The following is a 13349-nucleotide window of genomic DNA, read 5'->3' on the forward strand; positions in this document are numbered from 1 at the left end:
AAAAAGAAAACAGTAAGTCTAAATAAACAGTATATACAAAGAAGGGGCAGGGGAGGGTAGGGTTGGGCTAGGTTAGTATAATACTTTAATACTTTTACTTACAAGACACAGTAATACCGTATACATTCTACTTGGCTATTGAGAATTATTCAGGTGAGGATTTTCTCCGAAGGATAAAACAGTATAAATTTGACCTGCTTTTCTACAGTAGCTCAACAACTGTAAGAGCACCTCTGGGGGTTCCACTGTGCTGTTCCACAGCGTAGTGTAAAATAGGCTTAGGCTTGACCGATTTCAAGGAGGCACTAGTGGGACTTTGGGAGATCTGTTCCAATGCCACTATAGGCAGCAGATCTCCCCAAACTACAATACAGAGTGCACTGCCAGATGCAACAAAAACATATAATACAAACAAGGTAATAAAGGTTATATTACAAGGATACTAAGTAGTACCCTAATATTAGAAGTATGTTGATGGCAAAGTGAGCGGTCTTGTATTATCCAGCACAGACAGAACACTATTAGCCTACTTAATTAAGTGGGATGCAAATAACAGAGTGCATCATACTGTAAATAGTGTAATAATTTAACAAAGTGGGCCCGTTCGTACTACATGTCCCTGTGGCTTATGTTCCTCTGTCTTTTCTTCTTTCTCATTGAAAGCTACTGTACACATTGCTCGGGTGGCACAGTGGTAAAGTCCCTGCCCAGCACCACGGAAGGCTGTGGGTTCGAATCCCCCGTGGTGCAACCGGCTATGTCGGGCCTCTGTGCGAGCACAATTGGTCCGTGTTCGGGGGAGGGAAGCCGGACGGGGAGGGTGATACTGCATGTTCATTGCATGTGTTCCTACGGGCTGGGGGTGGCACCTGTCAGCAGGGAGTGTTGGGCGGGAGGAGTAGGACGAAGGCTCTACGTCCTCCTGGTGGGGGCTCCTCACTGGCAGGTGAGTCAGTAGGATACAACAGTACGTCCTCCCGGTGGGGGCTCCTCACTGGCAGGTGAGTCAGTAGGATACAACAGTACGTCCTCCCGGTGGGGGCTCCTCACTGGCAGGTGAGTCAGTAGGATACAACAGTACGTCCTCCTGGTGGGGGCTCCTCACTGGCAGGTGAGTCAGAAGGATACAACAGCAGTGACGACACAGAAATGTTTGTGGGGAGGAATCAATTGGTATAACGACTAAATCGGGGCAAAAGAGGGGTAAAGATAATTGGCTAAAAACCCTCTGGGACTCAAATTATTATAAAGAAAACTACTGTACAATGGTATGCACATCATTTGCCGGGTTGCTGAGTTGATGATCAAGAAAAGAATATCCTGCACATTATCCAATGTTAGGCTCCAGGGACGTGCTGGCCATTGGGAAAAGCGGGACAACTCCCGAACGGCCGGTTCATTCCCGGCCGGCCCAGGCCGACCATTAGGAAAAAATAAAATGTCGGCCTTCGTTCCATTTTTGGGCTGGGCGGCCAACAAAGTAAATCATCACTGTCGGGCAGAAACCTCGTATCTCCCAAGTTTCAAATGTGTACATTTTTTTCGCAAAGCCCTGCTTCATCATACAGCTACATTGTAGATAGTTTAAATCATTTTTAAAATGATACATACAAAACAAACAGTTTTGGACATACAGGTTTCCACCCGACAACAACAAAATATAACTCATGTAATTGGCCCACTGGCTCGTCACTTGTCATGATCTGAAATGGCAAATCTTTGAATAGCAGCAGAGCTAGAGAGATCTCTCTCTCTCTATAGCACGCGCAATGAAGGCCTCTCCAACTCTTTTTCCCGGGCTGAATCAGGGGCCCAGCCCCAGCATGTCCCTGTTAGGCTCTTCATCAGCTCAGGTCTGTTTGACAAGAAGCATATTACGTTTGAAATGTCAATAAATCTATGCGTGTGCAGGTTCTAATCTTTCATGCATACAGATCTCTCTCATCTACAGTCTTACCCCAAATGCATTTTGTGCCTTTCTTTACCACTCACAAACTTCACTGTTCACTGTCACACACAGCTATCCATACTCAGTACATTGCTGCCATCCAGTGGTGTCTTTGTGTATAACTGTAGCCTTTCCAGTCCAATCTAACCACATTCTGATACATTAACAATAATAAACATTTCATCACATGTATAACATTTTATTGTCTCATTAGCTTCAGTCAATATGCAGAAGGCAATGTTCATAAACTTTCTCAGTCCAAATGATAAATGTAGCATACCTAAATCCAATGCAACACAATGCATATTGTTATGTTGGATTACAGCAGGACAACTTACAAGTCACATCTCATTGTGTAGCTCAAGAAAGAACAGGTGACATTGACTTACAAGAGGTCCCTTCGGTGGTCCAAAGTACATTTCTTATCCTAATATTCTAAATGTTATAAAACTGTGCCAAGAAGGTGGAGCACAGCACACTGGAAAATCGTGAACGGATTTCATGTTTTAATTATCTACGCAAACTATGTCACTGGTAGGAAGCCAGGAGGGGGTTGACAAAGCATGCATGGCTGACTTAGACCATTACAAATCTGGAGAATGATTAAACGGCTCCATGAAAGCACTTATTCATTTCCAGTGAAACATAATCTAATATGTCATTATTCCCACAGCCAAAAACATTGGCTGAGTTAATGATCATTAATGCCAAGCGGGGATTGTTAGTAACTGGCTTTGTGGGAACATTAAAACACAGTACATTCTAAAATAACACTGGCCAGGCTGCAGTTCCAAACAGTACATTTTAAGAGCCGTCTGTCTAAGAGTTACAGCATGTAGTAGAGAGAGAGACAGTGGAGCAGCTCAGACGGTTCTAGCCTTTTATTCAGGTGCCAGTATAACAGGATTGACTAACGTTTCGATGCTAGTGCATCTTCGTCAGAGTTACAGCATGTCTTTGATAATTGCTTGTGGATGAAATTCCTAAGGCCCTCAATGAATGTCTCCTAGATCAGGGGTCTTCAACAGGGGGTCCGGGTCCTCAGAGTTATTACAGGGGGGCCGCCAAATCTTTGTGCGATAGGATAAATCTTTTAAATGAACAACTTGAACCCTCGCATCCCTATTCTGAGGAGAACTTTAGCCAAAAATAGCCAATCTAAGAGCTTGTAGATCTGCTATTTTTGGCAAATAGGTTTGGTGTAGAGGTAAAAAAAAAAAGATTAGACCAAGTACATATCGTGAAAGGTCAAATTTACTAACTATCAACGATTTAAGTGGTCTGAAAAAAAAAACACATTAACATGAATCCAACATAGACTGATGACAGTGCTGTCAAACAAGTCGATAAAAATCTTTAACACTGCTTTATCTCCCTCTCAGCTAAGGGGTCCTTGGCCTGAAAACATCGAAGACCCCTGTCCTAGATGGAATGTTAATGTGCAAATGTGACTAGGTGACAAATGTATTTAATATAGTTCTAATCCATATAATCTTGTTTAATAACTGCATTTAGCTCTAGCAATTAAATAATACAAAAAGAGTGTGTCTGAAAGATCTTACCAGTAAAATCTTAGTTTAGTTGGTTCAGTGTAAATAATGAGTTTAACATTTCTTTATAACTTTATTACATTCAATTGTAATGTATCTGGCCACAACTGTGAAAGTAGGACTCCAAGTGTCCCTGGCTCATGGCTGTGTACAATAGGAACCAATGTCGCATTCAGCTAAAATCACATTTTACAACAAACAGTTACTACAATTGCCAAGTCAGTTGCTGTGGTCTTTCATGACAATGTTGTCGGCTAATATTTAGGGCCGTCACAATTATTACATAATCGTCTAATCACAATTATTTGACATAATCACAATTATTTTGTCATAATCGTTTACATGATGAAACATGTTCATGTTCATATGTTCAACATTTTCAAAAATATAGCAGATCTACAAGCTCACAACGCGTCGCAATGCGACACGTTGTGAGCTCAGCTATTTCCACTATCAATGTTCTTTTTCAAGTATAAAGTTGTCAAATATGTAAGTAATTTCTTTGTATATTTAGGTCATGATTGCCATGTGCAACTTCAAAGGCTAAAAGCCAAACAGAAACGTAATTGTCAACGACAAATACACAATTAAATTGGTAATCGCAATTATTTGAGTGACAATTAATCGACATGTAAAATGTCATAATCGTGACAGCCCTACTATTAATACTTTTTTATTTTAGCCAGCTATTGTCTTCAGCTCCCTCTTCATTGCAGTGTTTCAGTAGCTGGCACTGGTCCTCTGTGAGGTCAACGATGTTGAGCAGTAGGCACTGGTCCTCTCCTAGACCCATCCATGCTATGTGAAAGACAGCAGGTTGATATCATAGCAGCCGTCTACCTGTTGAAATGAAGAAGAATCAAGTGTTGTTAGTTCCCCCTCCAGACCGCGCGCGTGTGTGTGTGTGTGTGTGTGTGTGTGTGTGTGTGTGTGTGTGTGTGTGTGTGTGTGTACGCTGGATGACATTGCAATTAGTAGGTGCGATTTACAATGATTGTTTAAGGACAACTTAGTTTTTTTTACGGGGTTCATATTTTAGATAGTCATTAAAGAAAAGAAAGGATGAGTGTTAAAATGATTTCATTTACTTCTTTCTATCGTTTTAGTGATTTGAACGTTTTTGATTTGCATGCATGCCCCCAGGTTGGGGGCATGCATGCAAGTGTCTAAATATGTCTTTTTAGACAAAATAAGTCCATTCCCAAGATGCACCAATATCTTTCATGGGCAGATGTGACTTATGGGGGCTGGTGTAAATAGTAACAAAGAACTTGCCAGCTTATTGTGGCTAAAAATACATATTTTGCCACTTGTACGCATGCCCCCATCCACTGTAATCAAAATACTAAAATCGCTAAAACAATAGAAAGCAGTAAATGAAAACATTTTAACACTCATCTTTTCTTTTCTCTAATTGGTACCATTTACCATTTTATTTACCATTTTCTCTAATTACAATCTAAAATATGAACCCTTGTAAAAAAAAAAAAAAAAAAAAAAAGTTGTCCTGGGCTTGTTGCCATCCTGTGTATTCAATTTCATTCTTTCTGGAGTAAGCTTTGAGGGCTTTTCTAGAACCATTTACAAACTGCAGACAGGTGCTCTTTTATGGCGTTCTTTAAGGAGGGTATAAGGAGTCACTTTCAGGAGTTTTGGTGGTTATGACCACTGCCCTGAAGAGATCATTAACATTTGGGTTGAAAATGCCACAGGACAAGGTCACAATTAAGGGCAAGGGTAGATTTACATAATGACTCATATCGGTGTGACTGTGTATACAGTATGGTGGAAATTACTTGTCTTGACAATAGCATAATGTTGGTGGAGGTAGGACTACTGAGCATGAATCGCTGTAGTAGTGATAATGTTTTTATTCTTTTATGCAGAACAGTCAGAATTTCCACATGCCGTCATAGTCTTTTAGTCATCAACGCGTCGCAATGCGATCGGCAATTATTTGGCAAAGGGATTTGGTAGAGAGTGAAAATAAAAGACTATCAAGTACACAATTTCCAGGTCCGATATACCAATCATAGAGGGTTTAAATGGTAGCGGATATGCAGCTCAGCAAATAAAAGATAAACTGATCCCAGTGCATGACGGAGGATCATTTCAAAATGAATTTAAATCTCCACGATACGATTATTTTGAGTGTTTTTAATCACCATAAACGATGATAACGAGTATTATCCCATCCCTACTCCACTCTAAGCAATGCCTAACATGGTGCAGCAGGTACTTTTTGTGTGTTGGACTCACATCGAACCGTCCGATGGAGGCCGTGGTCTGGTTGGTCTGCATGACCTCCGTCAGAGCCCACATCTGCTGAATGCTGGAGGACACCGTCTGGGGGTGTGGAAGACCCTGGAGCGTGTGACAAACAAACAATTACACCACATCCTACACATAGGGGTGGGCGATATGGAAAACTACAATATCACAATATGTTTCCAAGCAGTATCACGATAGACAATATTATCGCGATTCTTTTTCATGTTGTTTTCTATGGTTATTTTTCAAGTTACTTAACAGTACAACCACCTACAAGTTAACAAAAACTAAAAGAAAAAGGAGTAACAGACCATTTAGACCAGTGGTCCTCAATGTGGGGGAATCCCTGGGTTCCTTTTGGAAGGTTTAAATTGACCCTTGCAAAATGTAACTCTGACAAATGAAACCAAATGGACCCTTACCGGTCCATTTGGTTTCATTTGTATACTGTCAGAGTCAAGCGGAGACCATGACATTTTAAAGTTTGAGAACTATTGATTTAGACCGAAATGCAGGTTTAAATTAATTCTGCAATGAATCTCTGTATTAACAATTCAACAGGATTTTTCATAAGGCTCCCTCATTGTATCACAATATACGATATCTGAAAAGGAATATCGTGGAGACATTGTATCGTCTCAACGATATTTATCACCATATCGCCCACCCCAAGCCTGAGCCCCGAGAGGTGCCCCCGAGTTGAGTCATTAGCCCAGCAACTGGCCGCGCCAAGCCCACTGCTGCTGAGTCAGCACTGGTGGAGTTTCATACCGATGGACACAGAATAGTAAATAGTGTTCAGTTATAATGTAATAACTTACAAAATCTAGGATTGAGTCAACATGGTCAGCATGTGCAAATGTTGACACGCAACATTTTGGGGATTAAAAACGTCCTTGAGGAAGACCAAACCTGCATTTGATGAAGTTACACAGTAAAACTTTTTTTTATTTCTCACGCATTCGTGTGCACACACACACAAACGCACGCACGCACGCACACACACACACACACACACACACACACACACACACACACACACACACACACACACACACACACACACACACACACACACACACACACACACACACACACACACACACACACTTACCTCTAAATCTGTGTTTTGGTCAACAACAGTCAAGTCAGACAACCAGTCACGAACCTCCCTCTCTGGATCCTGAAAGAGGAGGATAACATTGTGTTATTCGTACTTACAGTACAAGCTCTACATCATGGTGTATTATGACCACAATAAGTCTACAAATCAGTTCAGATACAAGTGAAGCCGTAACTAAATTATGACTAGTACGACTATGTGTATCGACTATATGTATATGTGTTTTTATGTTGTGGTTGGTAGAGTGAGACTCCAAACATATACCACTCATCAAGAGGGAAACCAAGCTTGACCTATGGAAATATTGGACAGGGCTACTTATCAACCAGTAGGTAGGTCCCATGATCTAAGATTCTCAACTGAAGAGTAAGGAGACCACCTCCATAAAGTTTAAAATGATTACTACTACCCCTGCATGACACTGCATTATAATTGTCAGCGAGCATCAAGTTTAGATGGAAACATACCGGCTCTACGTAGGGATGGATTTTGAGCGCCTCCAGGTTAAAGGTGAGCCAGGCAGACGAAGGCTGCCTCAGGATCAGCCTCACAGACGCTACGTTATCCGGCTCCACCTCCATCTGTACAAGGAATGAATGTAAGTTAATGTGATGGTCCAGATTCTGTTCTTTTACATCAGGGGTTGACACTAAGGTTTCAGAGGCACAAGTAGAGGTCGTGTTTATTTACCTACTGTATATATATTTTTGCACTGTTTATTTTATTTTTACTTTTTTTTTTTTACTATATCTACTGCATAGTACTGTGTTCTATCTGTCTGTCATTGTTATATGTTATGTTATATGAGATACTTCAATGGTTTCCTATGTAAATAAGCTTAGTCTTTTCTAGGATCTCCTTTTAGTTGACCTTCTACCAGTGAACTGTACCGTCATGAAACTGTACCTTTTTCTATGCAAACTTCTAATAAAGTCTTCAATCAGATAGAATTACTGCTCATTTGAACACATTATTGTTTAAAGTTATACTATGTAACTTTTTTTATAAAACATATCTTAAAATTGTCCTAACTATTAAATCGCTAAAGTTTTAGAACCCCCACTCTATTAATTTCAGCTCCCAAAGCCTTTTCTTTATATGTGTTCTACTGAGCCCTGGTGGCCGTGACCGGGGCTGTTTTCCCGGCAAAATTACGTCATATGCATCATTCTGTACACGTGTCTCCCTACCGGCCAATCAAAGCCCAGATCATACACTGCTGAGCTCTTCAGGAAGTACACTGCAGTGTTTACACTGGGCTAGGAGTCTAGCATGTAACTCCCCAACCGAGGCTCGTAGAGGGACACGAAAGACCTCTATGGATAGGTCTCGGCGAGGCGGACGTGGTGGTCTGAATGCCCGGTCCGCGGCGAAAAACGGACGAAAAAAGCAGACGCGACCGCGGTTTGCTCTACTGCTACTGACCACTAGTTGAGCAACTTACACAGTATAGCTTTAACTTAACTTGCAAATTCTGGGGCTGTGAGATATGGACATACCTCAACATTTATGCCAAATATCCCAATAGCTATACAATATGAATTATTTTAAATAACACAGACATGTGTTTATAGCTAACTAAAGACGGTTGCTTCCCCACTCAAACGCACCAGTCCGCCGGGCAACTTGAAAGCAAACTCCACCTGCCCGGATGTTGTATTTACTTGCCACGGGCAGTCGCGCAACCGTTAGTGTCAACACCTGTACATGATAATGTTAGTTTCCGGAGAAATCCAAAGGTGCAGTTATCCACAATACAGGCATGCCTAGTTACTCTACTTGGAGGCCTAAACTCTACTAGGAGGCCTAAATGTTCAGTAGGAAATAAATCATTATTTCACAAGAAAACACTATTATAGTTATCTCACACATCATCATCCTAAAATTATCTCAATCAGGACAAATCCCAACTCTAAGTTCGATAAATAGTCCGATAAACAGCCAATTCCAACTTCAGCAAAACCATAAATGGTGCACAAACAAATGTGTGTGTAAATTATGTGTGGCTTGGAGCACAGTCACAAGTCAAACAACCATCCACCATCTGGCTCGATTTGCAAGAGAGTAAACAAGAAATAAACAAAATGGGGAATAAACAATGAGTTAGCGGGAAGCACTGCGGTAAATCAACTCTACACGGCTTACTGGGGCGTCTTGTTATGACAGTTGCCTTGGCTGCCCTCCAAGGCCAGCTGATGGAATGTAAACGGCGCTGATCCCTGGCAGCCCGTGTTGCCTTTATGCTCAATGGGAACGCTGGCATTGTGGATTGGGAGGTACTGTATATTGTGGCTGTGTAGTAGTAGATCCACTTGCAGCGGAATTACAAAGGGATATCCACACTGGGAGAGGATTTAGCATGCACTGTCGCTGATCTTAGGCCCATTTATGTTCAACGTTAAAGGGATATTTCACGTATTAAAAAATACTTTTGGACATGTTATCTTCTAACCAGGCTTTTGTGAAAACCCTGGACAGATTTTAAGTTGCTTGATTCAGTATTTAGATATTTAATATTAATTTCATCAGACACAAACCCATTGTAAATTCAAACTCCATATTAACCATGACAGATTGATTGAAAACACCCGTTCTTCTGGTGACTCATACTACCCTCCTAATACATGAGCTGGCCATGTTTTTTTTTTCGGGAAAATGAAAGAAATGTATTGGAAATAAATGAAAAAAGTTAGCGTCTATTCCCTCTCTTCCCGGTAGTGTGTTCACGTTAGGGGCCGTCAGGTAGTGTCGGCTGCTGGTAAATTCCACCGGTTAATAGTGCCTCCTTGTATGCAAGCTACCTACTCAACAGAAGTTGCAAATGCATCCACTGCACACACACACACACACACACACACACACACACACACACACACACACACACACACACACACACACACACACACACACACACACACACACACACACACACACACACACAGTTCCCAACGTACCTGAGACCTGTGTATGGAGAAGTAGTCCTGTGACCCTCCCTCTGTGTGTGGGTTGTCCATCAGAGCCAGGTCTCTCAGCGCAGTGCTCCATTTAGCTCCAGGAGCGTCCTGGCCCGGGTTCCTCCTCAACAGACGCACCGTCACAAAGGCTGTGTAGTAGTTCTTAAAGGTGATCCTGTCGATCTGGAAAGAAAACATTCAGTATGGATTATAACGTCGTTGTCGGGTGAAAACCTTGTATGTCCAAAACCGTTTGTTTTGCATTTATCATTTTAAAAATAATTTAAACTAGTGAAAACAGCCGATCTACAAGCACACAACACCTCGCACCGCGAGGCGTTGTGTGCTTGCAGATCAGCTGTTTTCACTACTTTTGTGCGACGGCCTTGTATGATTAAGCAGGGCTTTGCTTTGGGAAGAAATGTACTAATTTGAAACTTGGAGATGCGAGATGACACGACGATATACAACACGTGATAATCACTAGAACATGCCGTGTTTATGCTTTGTGGGAGTACAGTAGGATTCAAACTGATAATAATGCAAGCTAATTAGGGCCTTTTACTTATTTTATGTATTTCATGTTTTATTAATTTACACTGTTTCACTCACTCCTCATTACATAATCCACACATGCATCTTATTTCTAAGCACAGCAATAGAAAAAAATAACAGCTTTATTATGTTTTATCCTTTTGCTAATGGTGGGCCAATGTATGTACAGTATATAAATGCAACCTTTATGTTTGTTATTTTTAATAAGGATGTATATGTGTACAAGGGAGGAAAATAAATTGGGGCAGACAAACAAATTGTTAGTCACTCTTTCAAGTCATTTTTTGTGAGACAAATATTTTGTTTTTCTTTGTATCAATGGTATGGACCATTATCTTGTCTTCAAAGTGTATACAACAAAACACTACTTGTGTATAAACTGACCAGATTATGTTCAGGTAATTTATACAGATAGTGAGTTGAATGACAACTGTATAGCTAACATTACATTTACAGTAGGCTTGTCATGAAAAGGCGTCTGACAATGTCAGACATACGTAGCTTACATTGACAGTCCTTCCAAAGGGCAGTGTGATGTCCACCACAGAGACTCCAGAGCGAGACGTGTCTGTCTTTGCATCTCCGATCTGCAGGTTGACTGGAGACTTGATGGTACAGCTCACAGGCTCACTGCTATCACTATTGATGTTCATCTCGATTCTGCAGCACAATACATTACAGGTATAGGCTTAGTTGGAGTAAATTTCACATGAGGAATCATGTAAAAAAAAAGGATCTGTTGGTTGCTTATGCAGACAAAACATGTTTATATGGGTAAAACAAATGCCTCCTGTATTAGGCTATGTGACATTTAGAACCAGCTGGTACACAGGACTGCTGAGTGACTTCCCACGAGCGCTTCCAAACTCCAACACTTAGAAAAAATAATCACCTGAACTGAATTTCCTGATAGAAGTAGCTCATAACATGTCTACGCTGGGTTTTTATGAAACAAACACTTTGCAGATAGAAAGAGGATACTTCAAGCTTTCCATACAGCCCCACTATTGGTGAGTTTGACGTTGTTTAATACAATCAGATAGCAAAACAAATGTTTTTATGCATTGGCTGCCTATGGGAGGTATTGCAACCCTAGATTCATCCGATTAAAAACAGTGTTGCAAGTGTTGCAATTTGTGGCTAGTATCAGCCATGGCATGTAAGAGTGAAAGGTAATACATATCCAATCCATCTAAATAGGACTGTACAAGCTCTGAACTCCTTCTAACGCTATGGACCAGAGCTAAGTAATGGCAGCACCATGGACAGCGACTTTTCACTTATAAGCCCAAAGCCGACATATAACTAAATTATTACACCTAAATTATACACCAGTGGAAAAACAACTCCCCAGAGGATGTTCAACAAAGTCACAGAAACGATTCGTTAAATATTTTAAGTTGTTATTATAGTTACAGTCTGTTTTATTTTGCAACTGAAGGTAAACATGTGACCTGTCTTTTCTGGGATTTTTGCTCTTGTAAATATAGTTGACGCAAATGCACATAAAGCAGTAGTTCTCAAAGTGGGGTCCGGGGACACCCAGGTTCCTTGAGTCGAGTGAGTTCCAGGGGGTCCCCAGCTAAATGATAGTTAGGAGCCAACAGGACCTATAACTCAGAGGACCAAATTTACTCGTCCACTTTGTACATCTCTGAGTTAAAATAACATTGTTTTCACAATATTTTTGGGGGTCCGTAGCCTAAAATGCATGTCAAACTGGGGGTCCTTGAAATTAAAATAGTAAGAATCACTGCTAGAGCCGTAAAAAAAAACTTCTCTTGTGGGGGTCCCTGGCGTACATCTTTTCAATTGGGGGGTCTATGGCTAATAAGTGTCTATATGTGGGGGTCCCTGGACATGACAAAGAATGAGAACCACCGCTTTATTGATGGGAAAATGATGCCATGCTAAGCATCCTCCTCTCTCGCTAACATGTAGCCAGTCAGCAGAGGCGTCAATTGGGTATGGCAAGCTATGGTAGCTGCCATACCTTGGCTACAGGGGGAAATAATAAAATGAACTGAAATCGTGCCTGTTGCTAAGGTATGGCAGCATGACTGGTGTCCGGTCATGTTGCCATACCTTAGCTTTTTTCTGAACTGACGCCGCTGCCAGTCAGATCAGTATTTCCCTTACCAGGCGCTGTATCAGTGCTTCATTGCTTGTCCATGATGATTGCACTCCGATAGCAAAGAAGGTGAAGCTAGGAAAGCGTTTGGAGATCAAATAGTCGCTGTGTCAGTTCCATAGAGAGGTAACAGTTCAATCCATAGTTCAATCCCCATCCTAGCTAAAGGCTCTCTGCATGCTATGCTTCCTGGTTGCCGCAGAAACGCTGCACTAGAGGTGGGACGTTCGCGAACGATTCGAGTCTTTTGAACGGCTCTTTGAACTGAACGATTTCAAAGAGCCGATTCTTAGGGGAGAGCGGGGTAAACTGAGACACTTTTTACATTTCCTCCCCTCTAAGCAAACTAAAAGAGATATCAGTAAAAAAAAATGCACATTTCACAGTAATTTGGGATGTTTCCTAACAATGGAAGTTATCAGAACATATTCAAGACAAAAGGCAGAGAAAATATGATTGTTTAAAAAAAAAAGTGGTCTTGTGTCTCAGTTTACCCCAGCACCGGGGTAAACTGAGACAGACCAGAGAAATCAAACGGTTCGAATTATAGGGAGCCGTTCCTTAATTTCTAAATGAACAGCTGTGGAAAAAGTACAAGCATTCTTTACTTATGTTAAAAGTATCAATACTGCAATGTGGAAATACTATGCCACAAGTAGAAGTTTGGAATTAAAATGTAGTAGGCCTACTCGAGTAAAAGTATTAAACTATTGGTATCAAAATGTACTTAAAGTACCAATAGTAGAAAGTGATCATTATACAGAATTTCCTGTCAAGTTTTCCAATGAATAAAATATAGGAAAAAAACAAAAAAGAC

At 41.0% G+C, this 13349-nt stretch overlaps 1 protein-coding gene across 1 annotated transcript; it reads right to left on the minus strand.

Moving 5' to 3' along the window:
- Window positions 1–3964: 3964 nt before the first annotated feature.
- Window positions 3965–12673, minus strand: nicn1 (nicolin 1). Its single transcript, XM_080727302.1, has 7 exons — window positions 12541–12673; window positions 10908–11061; window positions 9847–10029; window positions 7360–7473; window positions 6884–6952; window positions 5758–5862; window positions 3965–4338 (listed from the first exon to the last, which is right to left on the minus strand). Exons 2-7 carry the CDS (start codon window positions 11052–11054, stop codon window positions 4297–4299), a joined length of 660 nt encoding a protein of 219 aa, XP_080583428.1. The 5' UTR covers window positions 11055–11061; window positions 12541–12673; the 3' UTR covers window positions 3965–4296.
- Between the last annotated feature and the right edge of the window lie 676 nt (window positions 12674–13349).

This window comes from Nannobrachium achirus (assembly GCF_963921795.1).
Source record: "Nannobrachium achirus genome assembly, chromosome: 6".
Classification (NCBI taxonomy): domain Eukaryota; kingdom Metazoa; phylum Chordata; class Actinopteri; order Myctophiformes; family Myctophidae; genus Nannobrachium; species Nannobrachium achirus.